Source organism: Pipistrellus kuhlii, unplaced genomic scaffold, assembly GCF_014108245.1.
Source record: "Pipistrellus kuhlii isolate mPipKuh1 unplaced genomic scaffold, mPipKuh1.p scaffold_m20_p_14, whole genome shotgun sequence".
Lineage (NCBI taxonomy): Eukaryota > Metazoa > Chordata > Mammalia > Chiroptera > Vespertilionidae > Pipistrellus > Pipistrellus kuhlii.
In genome coordinates this window covers 46,118,813-46,133,954 of record NW_023425449.1, presented here as the reverse complement: position 1 = coordinate 46,133,954, position 15,142 = coordinate 46,118,813, and the positions used below count along the sequence as shown (strand labels likewise).

The window sequence follows — 15,142 nt, the reverse complement described above, 5'->3', positions numbered from 1 at the left end:
AACATTGGCTTAATTTCTGTTTAAGTTCTTCTAATATTGTTATACCATTTGGGTACTGCCATAACTATTAAAGACTATAGTTGAAAATAAGGTTAAAACTTGTCTTCCATTCCCAAGATTACTTTGAAATTTGTTCACAGATGACAAATTTTTAAATTTACTTACTGCTCTGTATGCTTTATTTAAATGTGCTTAATAAATTTCCATACAAATCCCCAGAATTTTAGTGTTAGACAAAAAGTCCTCTGAAGTTGTCCATAGCAAACAATTTCTCAGTCTTTTTATCCTTTTTGGAAGAACTTATTTCATCTTGAATGTGTTTATTGAATACCTAATTTTATTTTTCTTAATATCAGAAAATGGACTAAAGTGTTAGTATTTTTCTGTCCATCTTTTTGCAATGTTATGTGCTCACAGGGTCATAATTCACCTTAAAATCTATTTAGAACATACTTGCCTCTACAACTAGCTGTTTCAGATAAACTGATGAACTCATATCTTTGATAACTTCATGGCTGATTTAAATTTAATGATTTTAGAAATGATGAGATGCAGCTCTTGTTTATTATGGTAACTTTCCACATGAATGTGACCTCTACTGGAAATTGTGCACTATCCTGAGAACACTGTCTTGGAGCTGGCGAATGAATCCCATTCACTCAGTGCTCAGCACTTTTGAGTACTGAGTGAATGGGATTGGGTGTTTTTCTTTATGTCACTTCTAAATTGAAATGACTTTGTTATAAAGATGGTTTCTAGGCAAGGCTAAGAACGTTAACATTCCCTTGACTCAGAAGTTTGCTCTTACCCATCTTCCATGAAGACCCAACAATGGCACAAATTAATTTTTGGTCATTTCCAGGCTGTGCTCTAACATCTACGAAGGTAGGCTTGTGAGGAACAGATGTGATCCCAGGAAGCTTTCAGTGAGCATCAAAACCCAGTTCTACTTCCTGGGGCATGTGTATCGACCCCCCGATGGATAAAAGGACTGTACCGTAATTCCAGTGAGCAGCTAAGTTCTTACATTACAAACCTTAAAAGCAAAGACATTCATTTTTTTCTTACCATGTCCCTTCAAAGTAGAAAGAAGACAATCTTACCATTTGTACTTTACAAAAACTAGATCTCAAGCAGAGGGACACCCAGCTAGGTCTCCCTCCTGTGAGATGCATTCACAAGCATGAGGAAGTCTCTGGTCTCCAGGACTAGAATGTGTGGTGACAGCTTCACCTGCAGTCACCTCCCTGGCTGTCGGCTCAGGAACGACTCCTGCATAATGGAAAAGAAAACCATCGTTCTGATACACCCACGGCCTTCCAATCTGCAGAGGGAGGAGCAAGATGCAGAACACTGGACATGTTATGCCATTTTGTAGGAAAGTATTGATAGACAATATGCATAGAAATCTGAATAGGCGTTAAAATCTCTGGAAAGACATAAGAAATGAGTATTGTGTGTGTGTGTGTGTATATTTTTTAAAAAAATATATCTTATTGATTTTTTTTTACAGAGTAAGGGAGAGGAATAGGAAGTCCGAAACATTCATGAGAGAGAAACATCGATCAGCTGCCTCCTGCACACCCCCCATTGGGAATGTGCCTGCAATCAAGGCATGTGTCCCTGACCGGAATTGAACCTGGGACCCTTCAGTCTGCAGGCTGATGCTCTGTCCACTGAGCCAAATCGGTTTTGGCTGTATATTTTTTTCTGAGAAACCAATAACTGAGACAGTGGTGGAAGGGAGTCTTTTTAATCCTTACCCTTTTATCTTTTTAGAATTATGATCTGTGACTAATAAACTACTCAATAATAAAACTAAATTGAAAAATGGAAAAAAAACTGTAAGAGATGAGATAGTCATCTCTTACCATTTGTACTTTACAAAAACTAATTTAAACACTGACAACCAAGATGGCGGCATGGTTAAACTCCTGAACTTGCTGCTGCGAACAACCATATTAAAACTACAACTAAGCCGAAACCGGTTTGGCTCAGTGGTAGAGCATCAGTCTGTGGACTGAGGGGGTCCCAGGTTCGATTCTGGTCAGGGGCATGTACGTTAGTTGCAGGCACATCCCTGGTGGCGGGTGTGCAGGAGGCAGCTGGTCGATGTTTCTAGCTCTCTATCTCTCTCCCTTCCTCTCTGTAAAGAATCAATAAAATATATTAAAAAAAAACACAAAAAACTACAACTAAAAGACAACGAATATCATCCAGAACCACGGTAAGGCAGGCTGAATGGAAATTATACCATTAGAAGTAAAGAGAGAAGCACACTGAGTCTGGTAGGAGGTGCAGAAGACTGGAGATATAGAGGCGCATGCAAAAGGGACTGGCAGCTGTAGTCTTTAATTAGGAGGGAGACACAAACGGCCAACTGCTCTGAACTCCAGTTCTGGCAGAGAGACTGGGGGCCCAGACTCATTCGGAGAGAAACTGGACTGTCTGGCATTGGGCTAGATATAGGGGTGTCGAACTCAATCAGAGAAGGGGCCAAAATCTAAAATCCAGCCTAAATCGCCAGCCGAACGGTTTACTGAACAAACTGTCATTGTGATGGAAACGCAGCGGAGTGCAGTGATGACAGCGTGGTACGGGCCACATTGCAAGGCCTGGCAGGACGGATTTGGCCCGCGGGCCTTGTGTTTGACACATGTGGGCTAGAACGTGAGCGCGGCTTTCTCTCAGAGGTGTTTGCAGCGATCATTGTTCCTGCATGGTGCCTAAGGACACAGAGGGCCTCTTTGGGGCAGGGCTGACTGGCAGCCATTGCTGTTTGCTCCACTCTGGTGATTCACTGAGACCCTACCCTGTCCAATTTACAAACCCACCCAATCTGTGTGCAGAAGCTTTTGCATACAAATGGCCTGGCCTTTCTTTGCCTAAAAACATGTCAAACTGCAGCGGGGTCAGAGAGCCCCAGAACCTCCAAAAGAAGGCCCAAGGCTGGACAGCAGTTGCATTGCTTCTTAGCTGTGCCTCATCTGGGCACCTCCAAATCCCAAACAAAAAGGAGGAATCTGCAGATCTCTCTGTAGCTCCTGCTGGGTGGCCTCAGGCAGTGGCTGACTTTGTACCTCCTTGGAGATCCAAGAGCCAGTGTACCCAGTAGTCAGAGTGAGACCATCCAGATTACAACTCTTCACATCCATAAGAAATACACTTGGGGGGCAGACTCAGTGAGCACCAAAGCCCCACTGAAGCAAGTCTTGCCTCATAAGGGTATCTCTAGCACAGAAGTTCTCCCATTATAGACAGCTGATCCTCACAGCCAATTGACCTGGAGGTCAATTCCTCCCAGTGATACCAACAGCAATCAAGGCTTAACTATTGTACAACAAGACCGTGCTCACAGCCCACAAAGGGATGCACCGAGAGTATCCACCTCAGGTAATTAGGGAGGCTGAGCCACTGGGCCCCATAGAACACCTAGCACACAAAAGCCACACTATCAACACAGGGAAGCAACCAAATTGCAGATACAAAGAAACAGGTCACAAATGAAAGAACTGAAGGAAAGCAAACTACTGGATATAGAGTTCAAAATCACGGTTATAACGTTACTCAAGAATCTCCTAGAAACCTCCGAGAAATACAGAGAGACCCTCAAGGATATGAAAAAGGATCAATTAGAAATTAAGCAAACACTGACTGAAATAAAGAATAATATACAGAGATCCAACAATGGACTAGAGGATCCCAAGAATCAAGTCAAAGATTTGAAATATAATATTAGGTCTAGTAATAATTAATGTCGTTTTCTAATACTTTTTAAAATCGAATTTATTTAAACAATACAACAAAATTTAATCAACAATATAGTTGCCGTTGTTTTCTACTACTTGTGCCCAACGCTCAGGAAGCATTTTAATCCCTCTGTTGTAAAATTCTTGTGATTTTGATGCAAAAAATTCGGTCAATGCATTTTTGAGGCATTCTTCATTATTAAATTTTTTTCCAAGAAGAAAGTTTTGCAAAGAACGAAACAAATGGTAATCGGAAGGGGCAATATCAGGAGAATATGCAGGTTGAGGGAGAACTTCCCATTCCAACTGGCGCAGTTTTTCAGCAGTGATTCTTGCAGTATGCGGTCGTGCGTTATCGTGGTGAAGAATTACGCCCTTCCGATTAATCAGCGCGGGTTCTTTTTCTCTTAAAGCTTGGGCTAACCTTTCCAATTGGGCACTATACACTGCACTTGTAATGGTTTGGGTAGATGGTAAAAGTTCATAATGAAGAATTCCTTTAAAATTCCACCAAACACACAACATCACTTTTTTCGCATGCAAGTCAGGTTTTGGCGTGGGCTGCGGAGCCTCATTTTTGTCCAACCATTGAGGCCGCCTTTTCAAATTAACATACATCACCCATTTTTCATCTCCGGTAACAATTTGCTCTAAAAACGGCAAACGGTTTTGATGAGAGAGGAGCGAACTGCAAATTGTGACTCTTTGATTACGGTTGTTGTCAGTCAACTCATGAGGAACCCATTTTCCAAACTTTTGGACTTTGCCAAGTGCACGCAATTGATTGGAAATTGTTTTTTGTGAACAATTTAAAGTTGTCGCAAGCTCTTGTTGGGTAATTTGAGGATTTTGCACCAAAAGAGCTTGAAGAGCTTCTTGATCAAAATTGGACACACGGCCTCGACCACTCTTGTCATCTAACGAAAAATTTCCCTCGTGAAATTTCTCAAACCAACGCTGGCATTTTCTGGCGCTAACTGCATCTTGACCAAGAGCACTACAGATGTTTTTTTGCAGCCTCGCTTTTCTTCCTAATTGGAACTCATAAAGCATTCAGTGCCGAATATGCTCTTCATCCGCCATCTTCTTAGTCCTAGTTTTGCAACAAAAACCAAACCAAACACAAACTTTTTCAAGCAAAACTTGTTAATTGCACTTCACACGTTCTGTAGATACCATGTGTTTGAAGGTTCTGTCAATACAAGTCAACGCCAAGCAAGATTTTAAACGAATGTTTAAAAACGACATTAATTATTACTAGACCCGATATGAAGAAGCAAAAAAAAAACACCCAACCAGAAAAACAAAAGGAAAAAAGAATCCAAAAATATGAAGGTAGAAAAGGAGCTTCTGGGAGAACTTCAAGAATACCAACATCCGAATTATAGGGGTGCCAGAAAAAGAGAGACCAAGATATTAAAAATCTATTTGAAGAAATAATGACAGAAAACTTCCCCTACTTGGTGAAAGAAATAGACTTCTAAGTCCAGGAAATGCAGAGAACCCCAAACAAGAGGAATCCAAAGAGGACCACACCAAGACACATGTAATTAAAATGCCAAGGGCAAAAGACAAAGAGAATATTAAAAGCAGCAAGAGAAAAACAGTTACCTACAAGGGAGCTGATTTCTCAACAGAAACTATCATATGAAGGCCAGAAGGGAATGGCAAGGAATATTCAAAGTGGTTAATAGCAAGAACCTACAACCAAGATTACGATCATTCAGAATTGAAGGTCAGATAAAGATCTTCACAGATAAGAACAAGCTAAAGGAGTTCATCACTGCCAAACCAGTATTATATGAAATGCTGAAGGATATTCTCTAAGAAGAGGAAGAAAAAGGCAAAGGTAAAACTTATGAACAAGAAAGTGACAACAAATACATATCTATCAAAAGTGAATCTAAAAATCAAGTGAATAAAAAATCTGATGAACAGAATAAACTGGTGAATAGAATAGAATCAGGAGCATAGAAAGGGAGTAGACTGACAATTCTTGGGGGGAGAGGGAAGGGAGTGTGCAGGGTGCGGGAAGAGAATGGACAAAAATTGTACACCTATGGATGAGGACAATGGGGGGGGGGGTAAGGGTAAGGGATAGGGTGGGAACTGGGTGGAGGGGAGCAATGGGGGAAAAAGAGGAACAACTGTAATAAATAAAGATTTATTACACACACAAAAAAACTAACTTAAAGCAGAAGAACACCCAGCTCATTAACAACAAACCATACTACTTGTCACACAAAATAAATGGAGTTTTATGCATTTTATTTAACAAATTCAGGCTAGAGAGCATTTGCAACTTGAACCCCTGAATCCAGAGGAAACAGGAAGTAAGGTGGGCAGGAAATGTTTTTCCATGGCTTCATAACAACCTCGGTTATCTATCTTCTCCTTTTTATGTTAGGATTGTATCTGCAAAGAAAGAAATGGGTTAAATAATATTTAGATAAATAATGGCATTTCTTTCGCTTTTAAAGGGTCTTCAAAATAGTCACACGTTACCAAACAGAACGAAAATGCCAATTTTATTCTTAGCATCAGATATTAAGCACTGACATTTTTACTTTCATTGATCATTTTGATGCTACTTTCATTAATATTTGGTAAAAATAAAGTGTCATCAATAACAAATCTTACCTAATAAAAGAGTAATATGCAAATAACCATCACTCGGCTCCAAAGCCATGCCCACCAGCCAATCAGCGAGTATGAAAATTAACCCTAATCAGAGGAGGGAGACTTGGGTTTCTCTGGCAACGGAAGAAGCCAAGCTTTCCACCTGCCCTTGCTGGCCTAAGCCTCCACTCAAGGCTACAGTTTCAATTATAGAAAGTAAACAAATCCAAACAGAAACGGCTGCCTCCAGGGAGCGAGCAGGAGGCTTGGTTCCACTCCAGGCTACAAAGTTTCAATTGTAGAAGGTAAATTCCAGATACCAGGGATTCCACTTGGGTCACTGGGGGGCGTGGCTGGCCTGCAAACCACCACAGGCCCCTTACTCAGGCCTCCCCACGCCCAAGGGGACCCCCACCCTGATCTGGGACACCCTTCAGGGCAAACCAGCTGGCCCCCACCCATGCACCAGGCCTCTATCCCGTCTAATAAAAGAGTAATATGCAGATTGACCATCACTCCAACACACAACAGCTGCTCCCATGTGGTCAAAGATGGCTGCCCCAATGTGGACACAAGATGGTCGCCACAAGATGGCTAGCAGGGGAGGGGAGTTGGGAGGGACCAGGCCTGCAAGGGAGGGCAATTGTGGGCGATCAGGCAAGTAGAGGAGGGCAGTTGGGAGGCACCAGGCCTGCAGGGAGGGCAGTTGAGAGGGACCTGGCCTGCAAGGGAGGGCAGTTGGGGGCAACCAGGCCAGCAGAGGAGGAGAGTTGGGGGCAAAGGGGCTGGCAGGGGAGCAGTAAGACATCAATCAGGCTGGCATGGGAGTGGTTAGGGGGTGATCAGGCAGGCAGAAGCGGTTAGAGGCAATCAGGAAGGCAGGCAAGCAGTTGGGAACCAGCAGTCCTGGATTGTGAGAGGGACATCCTTCGAGGGGTCCCAGATTGAAGAGGGTGCAGGCTGGACTGCGGAACTGCCCCCCCCCCCCCCCCCCTCCCCATGCATGAATTTTGTGCACTGGGCCTCTAGTAATCTATAAAAACATTTAAATAATGAACAGACACAACGGTTTAACAATAAATGTGTTTACACTTCTAGCATAGCTTCAAACACTTCCTCACCACCACCAATTAAAATATACTGTTTGCACAAAAGAGCAAAGTGACAATACTTCACAACATTTTCTACTGTAGCAATTAAACAGATGCAGCTGGGCAGCAGGCTGGCTCCTTTGACTACTGATGAGAAATGAGCACTGTCTGTCCACATGTTGACCAATGAGTCATATTGTCAATACTGAAATTAAAAAATCAAATCAGCTTTAAAACAGACTCAAAAATAGATTACCTTCTTCATTTGCCTTTAAATAAATTTGGGAAAATGTTATTCTCTGCTAACAAGTATCTATATATAATATAGTATTTTATGAGTATTTGAAAGTGAATTATAAGGTTTGTTGGGCCTGTACGATGCTGAAAATGTTAAATCAGAATTAAATTATAATCGCTCCTTATAACTGCTAAATTTCTCACAAGAACCTACTTTGAAATTCTAATCCAGCCTCTTGTTTTTATTCTTGTGCCAATTAAAATTCAACTAATGGTCAGGTATTTAGTTATCTTGATTCAAAACCTATTTATTCATAACTCTACCCAGTTGAAAATCTCGCAAACTTATGAGCTCAGCTCAGGAACCTTCTTTGACTTTAGTGTCCCCAACATATTTTAAATATCCTGGGGTACAATAGGTCTGAGTCAACCCCAAACTTCAAAGCTATATCCAGTAACTAAACTAAGAGGTGCCCATGTTGTAAAAAGAAATACAAGTTAAAAACAAAACATTCTTTAGGTGAAGAGATGAAGCCTATTTCTAAGGACGGAAGAAAAATACTTAATCTTTATGAGTAGATCTAAGATTCATGAGAAAGCTGAAATTCAGCTTACCTAAAGAGATCATCAGCAAGGGACTCCTCTTCTGCCTGCTGATTTTGCGCCTGTGGAAATAACATACTTTCAAACATTTCTCAGTGACGCATGCACAGGTAATGAGTCGCTCTCCTGGTGGCCAGTCACCTTTGGGCTTTCCACATCCAGGAGGGCACCAGATGCCACGTTCTGGCTCTGCACCACCCCCCGCCAATAGCCCCCATCTGTTTGCTGCCTGCCGCGATAATTGCAACGTCCTCGAATTAAACAGCCTCCACAGCCAGTCTCTCTCAGGCAACCAGAACGTACACTGCTCGCCTGCTGGCTTTGAAACATTTCTCCCCAGCAGAACCCGTGTACTCCACTGAACTTCAGTGTTCTGAGTCATACCACTGATGAAGGGGCTGGTGGGCAATAGATACTTCCCTCATCTTCACCCACAGCACCTATCCAGCAAGTGGCTCCCTTCCCCACTGTCCCCGACTGGCTCAGGAGCTGCCGCTGAGTTACCTCACACACAAAGCAATGTCAAACTCGTCAAACTATCGCACCTTGCAGAGTTAGGGCCGGGAAAGCCCTGTGCTGAGGGCACTTTCCTGAGGTCTGACCCCATCAGATGCCGAGCAACCCCTGCAGGGACTTCTCCTGCCAACCGCAGAAACCAGACTCCGCCCAGCCTGGTCCTCCCTCCCGCTCCACTGCTGCTCACTCCTCTCCGGGAACCCAGAGTGCCAGTCAACTGAGTCACAAACAGGAAAAACAGTTACAGAACAGACAGAAACCAGACTCACCACCTACCGACTACCCTGGGGCTGCTTTTGTTCCATTCCTCCCTCTGACCCCCAGATCACCTTTCTTTTCTCTTCCCACGTCTGTCTCAAGGCGCATTGTTCGGGCGTTACTCAGCGTGCTGTGCTAAGGAGCATGCTCTTCACCTCTTTATAACGCGGTGAAGCCTGCCCACGAGACTCAGCTGCAAGCTCCTCAATGCTCACCCACCTCTGCCTCCCCCAAAGACAGTAACTTCTACTGGCGAGAAATCACATCTGTGTGTTTCCAGATACTAATCTTCATGTAACTTCAGCACTGTTTTGCACTATTACCTGCATTTAGTTAATGAGGGAAGAGACGGGGTTAAGTGGCCTGGAGAGATCCAAGGGCCATCCTCAGGAGCTGGGCGGGGCCAGGGCTACACAACAAGGGCCCAGGCTCTCAGCCAGGGCCCTCGCCCTGCATCTCTGCGGAGGGCCTGCGCGAGCATGAGCAGGGTTCAGACATACGGAGGGATTTTCTCATTCGTACACTGACATGCTAAATAAAATTACACCCTTCACATTTTCTCACGAGTATAGCAGAATACATCTGGGAACACATATGATTTTCACTAACAGCTATAAAAAACTGCTGATGTTATTATCCTAAATATTCTTTTTTAAAATATATATTTTATTGATTTTTTACAGAGAGGAAGGGAGAGGGTTAAAGAGTTAGAAACATTGAAGAGAGAGAATCATAGATCAGCTGCCTCCTGCACACCTCCCACTGGGGATGTGCCCACAACCAAGGTACATGCCCTTGATTGGAATCGAACCCGGGACCTTTCAGTCCACAGGCCGATGCTCTATCCACGAGCCAAACCGGTGTAGACTATCCTAAATATTCTTAAGCCTTCCCAGCCAAAGGTGATATAATTTTATTTATTTATTTATTTATTTATTTATTTATTTTTAATATATTTTATTGATTTTTAACAGAGAGGAAGGGAGAAAGACAGAGAGTTAGAAACATTGATGAGAGAGAATCATCGATCAGCTGCCTCCTGCACACCCCCCATGGGGGATGTGCCCGCAATCAAAGTACATGCCCCTGACCGGAATCGAACCCGGGACCCCTCAGTCCGCAGGCTGACGCTCTATCCACTGAGCCAAACCGGTCTCGGCCAAAGGTGATAATTTTAAAGTTACAGTATACTAGATGGCGGCAGAGTAAGTGGATGTTGCATGGACAGGCTCCCATGACCAAACTGGAATTACAACTAAAATACAGAAAACTTCCTGAATAAGCAACTGAAGACTCGCTGGAGAGAACCAAGGCTGAAAAGTGGAGACCACACAGAGGCTGGCAGGAGGGGCGGAGGCACGAAAGGGCTGGTCTGGGGCCCACAGGCAGCAGCTGAGGCTTGCCACTGAGAACTCTTGGTCTAAGCTAGGGGTGTCGAACTCAATCAGAGAAGGGGCCAAAATCTAAAATCCAGCCTAAATCGCGGGCCGAATGGTTTACTGAACAGTCATAAACTGTCATTGTGATAAAAACGCAGCGGAGTGCAGTGATGACAGCGCGGTGCGGGCCACATTGCAAGGCCTGGCGGGACGGATTTGGCCCGCGGACCTTGTGTTTGACACATGTGGTCTAAGCCCCAAGCTGGGCACCCTGGCAGAGAGCACCAACCCCGAGAAGGGTGCCCACATAACATCTGGCTGCAAAAAGCAACAGGGATGCTGTCTGCCAAAGAGAGAAGGCTAGAAATGCAGGCACCTCTTAAAGGGCCAATGCATAACGTTCCCTGTGCAGCCACTCAGCTTCTGCTCTGGCAGAGGGCAGAGTGAACTGGAGCTGTCGGAGTGGAAGACGGTTGGAGGCTCTAGACTAGGGGTGTCGAACTCAATCAGAGAAGGGGCCAAAATCTAAAATCCAGCCTAAATCGCGGGCCGAATGGTTTACTGAACAGTCATAAACTGTCATTGTGATGGAAACGCAGCGGAGTGCAGTGATGACAGCACGGTGCGGGCCACATTGGAAGGCCTGGCGGGACGGATTTGGCCCGCGGGCCTAGTGTTTGACACTTGTGCTCTAGAAGGAGAGCTCAGAAGGCAGACACACCAGTTTCCTGTGCTGAGTCATTCCCTCCCGCTGTGGAGGTCCTCTTTCTTATGTAGACATTCGCTATCTAGGCGGTTTTGCCGGGGGGAAGACAGCTGAACCACCCTATTGGGAAACCTCATGCCCCAAGGTGTGAAGTTTCTGAGGCCCATGAAGAGTCTGAGAATAACAATTAGCCTCTAAGCGAAGCAACTGTCCCATCCTGTTGGAAAAACTATTGCCACACATGTGGGTGAATGCCCGAGGCTACTCAAGACTGAATACAATCAGTCTGCAGGTAGAGGCATGAGTCTGCCTGATTTAATTAGCAGCATTAGAGACTGAGAAGCATAGCAGATCTACCTAATACGAAGTCACAGACCAAACAGGCAGACAAAATGAGGAGAGAGAAACAACCCACAAATGAAAGAACAAGAGAATTATCCAAAAGAAGAGTTAATGAAATGGAAATAAGAAATTTTGATATAGAGTTCTGAATAATGATAGTAAAGATGTTCAAAAGCACAAGTAAAGATATAGTTACTATGAAAACAAAGAATGACATAGCACAAATAAAGCACACATTAGAAGAAATACACAGCAAATTAGAGGTAACTGAAAACTGGATCAATGAATTAGAAGATAGGGTAGAAAAATCATTCAATCAGAGAACCAAAAAGAAAACAACAATTAAAAAACAGGAGGACAACCCTCGCTGGAAGGATTCAGTGGACAGAGTATTGGCCTGTGTGGACCAAAGGGACTGAGGTTCGATTCTGGCCAAGGGCATGTTCCTTGGCTGCAGGTTCCTCCTGGCCAGTGCCCTGGTCAGGGTGTGTTCAGGAGGCAAACAATGAATGTGTTTCTCTCACATTGATATTTCTCTATGTCTTTCCCTCTCTCTTCCACTCTCTAAAACTCAATGAAAAAATATCCTCGGGTGAGGATTAAAAATCAAACACACACACACACACACACACACACACACACACACAGGAGAACAACTTAAGGGAGCTGAAACATGGGACAACATGAAACAACAATATTCAAATAGTGGGTGAGCCAGAAAGGGAGAAAGAGATGAGAACATTTTTGAAGAAATAACGGCAGAAAACTTCCCTAACCTGGTGAAAGAAAAGGCCACACAAGTTCAGGAGCTAAAGAGAGTCCCAAGCAAGAAGAACCCAAACAGGCCCAAGCCCAGACACATCATAGGTAAAATGGCAAAAACTGAAGACAAAGAGAAAATGTTAAAGGCAGCAAGAGAAAAGCAAACTGTTACCTACAAAGGAGTTCCCATGAGGCTGACACCTGATTTCTCATCAGAAACTCTACAGGCCAGAAGAGAATGGCATGAAGTACTCAAGGTGATGGAAAACAAGGATATGAGACCAAGATTACTATATCCAGCAAGGCTATCATTCAAAATAAACAGTCAAATAAAGAGCTTCTTTTTCCTGGTGAAAAAAAAAGCTAAAGGAGTTCACCACCCCCAAGCCAGGATTATAAGAAATGTAATGAGAAGAAATAGAGAGAGAAACCTAGTCATATAGAAATAACATGGCAATAAATAAGTACCTATCAATAATAACCTTAAATGTAAATGGATTAAATACTATAATCAAAAGACAGGGCAGGTGAATGGATAAAAAAAATCATGACCCGATTATATGCTGTCTTCAAGAGACCCACCTCAGAACAAAAAACTCACACAGGATGAGAGTGAAGGGATGGAAACCTTTTTTCCATGCAAATGCAAACGAAAAAAAGCTGGGGTAGCAATACTCATACCTGACAAAGTAGACATCAAAATGAAGGCGATCACAAGAACAACACAGGGCACTACATACAGCTAAGGGATGTAACCCTGGTAAGCACATCTGCACCAGGACAGGAGCACCTCCATATATCAAAACCCCTTCTTAGAGGACTTTCAGTGAGATAGCAACAATACAGTCATAGTAGGGTGTTATCACCCTGTTAACTTCACTGGATAGATCAGCAGATAAAAAATTAAGGAAACAGTGCCTTTAAAGGACACACTGGATCAGATGGAATTAACTGACATTTATAGAACATTCTTCTCAAGTGCACAGGGGTCATTCACAAAGATAAACCACATGTTAGGACACAAAGCAAGTTCAAGAAGATTGAAATCATATCAAGCATCTTCTCAGATCACAGTGGAATGTAATTAGAAATCAACTAAAGTAAAATATCCAAAAACATTCAAACACATGGAGGCTAAATAGCATGGTATTAAACAACTAGAGGTCCAGTGCATGAGGTCCAGTGCATGAATTTGTGCACCAGTGGGGTCCCTCAGCCTGGCCTGCGGGATTGGGCCGAAACCAGCTCTCTGACATCCCCCAAAGGGTCCCAGATTGTAAGAGGGTGCAAGCCGGGTTGAGGGACCCCACCAATGCACAAGTGAGACCAGGGAGGGATGCAGGACGTTGGCCAGCCAGGGTGGGACTGTGAGTGGACTCCAGGCCATGTCCAGCCCATCTCGTTCAGTCCCAATCGGCTGGACCCCAGCAGTAAGCTAACCTACCAGTTGGAGCATTTGTCCCTTGGTGGTCAGTGCACATAACAGCAAGTGGTTGAGCAGCCTTAGCATATCATTAACATATTACGCTTTGATTGGTTGAATGGTTGACCTATCAACCAAACACTTAGCATATTAAGCTTTTGTTATATAGGATGAATAGGTTATCAATGAAATCAAGAAAAGAAATCGAAAACTTCCTGGAAACAAGTGAAAATGAACACACAGCAACCCCAAATATCTGGGACATAGCAAAAGCAGTCCTGAGAGGGAAGTTTATAGCACTACAGGCCTACCTCACAAAACAAGAAAATCCATATAATAAAAGCCTATGTGACCATTACAATGGAACGACCGGTCACTATGATGTGCACTGACCACCAGGAAGCAGACACTCAATGCAGTAGCTGTCCCTTGATGGTCAGTGCACTCTCTAGGGTACGGGTGTCGAACTCAATCAGAGAAGGGGCCAAAATCTAAAATCCAGCCTAAATCGCGGGCCGAATGGTTTACTGAACAGTCATAAACTGTCATTGTGATGGAAACGCAGCAGAGTGCAGTGATGACAGCGCGGTGCGGGCCACATTGCAAGGCCTGGCGGGACGGATTTGGCCCGCGGGCCTTGGGTTTGACACATGTGCTCTAGGGAGTGCACCGCTCAGCCAGAAGCCAGGCCCATGGCTGGCGAGCATAGCTGCCACGACAGGAGCCTCTCTTGACGCCACGGCAGCAGTACCAAACCATGGCAGCAGGCACAGCAGGCCTGGATGAGCGAAAGCGGTGCGGCACCCGCTCCAATTTGGGCTCCTCCCTGGCACCTGCCGCTTGGCACAATGCTACATTTGCTGAGGGGTCCCAGAGTGTGAGTGTGAGGTCTGACTGCCGGCTTGGGCCCAATCCCAGTGACATTCTCTGTAGAAGGCAGTCAGTCTGAACAACTCGGTGACTGCCTCCGCACTTGTCTCACCCACTCGATAGTGTTCATAGGATAGACTGCAGTGGCCCAGCCCATGTACGTGCAGCAGCTGCTGAAGCTCAACAGCAGGCTGTGCAGCAGAAGGCCATCCAGCCACAAGCCAGCAGTCTGACATCCCCCGAGGGGTCCCAGATTGCAAGAGATGTTTCTAACTCTCTATCCCTCTCTCTTCTTCTCTGTAAAAAATCAATAAAATATATTTTAAAAAAATATTCACAAAACAGGGCGAGCTTAGATAACCACTCAAGTGCACAAATTTTGTGCACAGAGCCTCTAGTTAATGATAAACTATTTAACCTTACAGCTTAATGAACTAGAAAGAGAATAACAAGACAAGCCCAGAGTAAGTAGGAGGAAAGAAATATTAAAGATTAGAGCAGGAATAAATGACATAGAGACTAAAAAATAAAGAAGTCAATGAAATAAAGAGCTGGTTCTTTGAAAGGATAAACAAGACTGATGAACC

General features: G+C 44.0%; 1 protein-coding gene across 3 annotated transcripts in view; it reads right to left on the bottom strand.

The window, feature by feature from the left end:
• Window positions 1-6,000: 6,000 nt before the first annotated feature.
• The window catches only part of NBN (nibrin), a 47,466-nt gene continuing 38,324 nt past the window's right edge, over window positions 6,001-15,142 (bottom strand). For all 3 annotated transcript variants that reach the window (XM_045581563.1, XM_045581561.1, XM_036437336.2), the window contains 2 exons: window positions 8,312-8,361; window positions 6,001-6,164 (listed from right to left, as the gene is read on the bottom strand). In XM_045581563.1, the coding sequence (XP_045437519.1) occupies window positions 6,134-6,164; window positions 8,312-8,361 (81 nt within the window). In that variant the 3' untranslated portion in view covers window positions 6,001-6,133. The remainder of the gene's footprint in view (window positions 6,165-8,311; window positions 8,362-15,142) is intronic.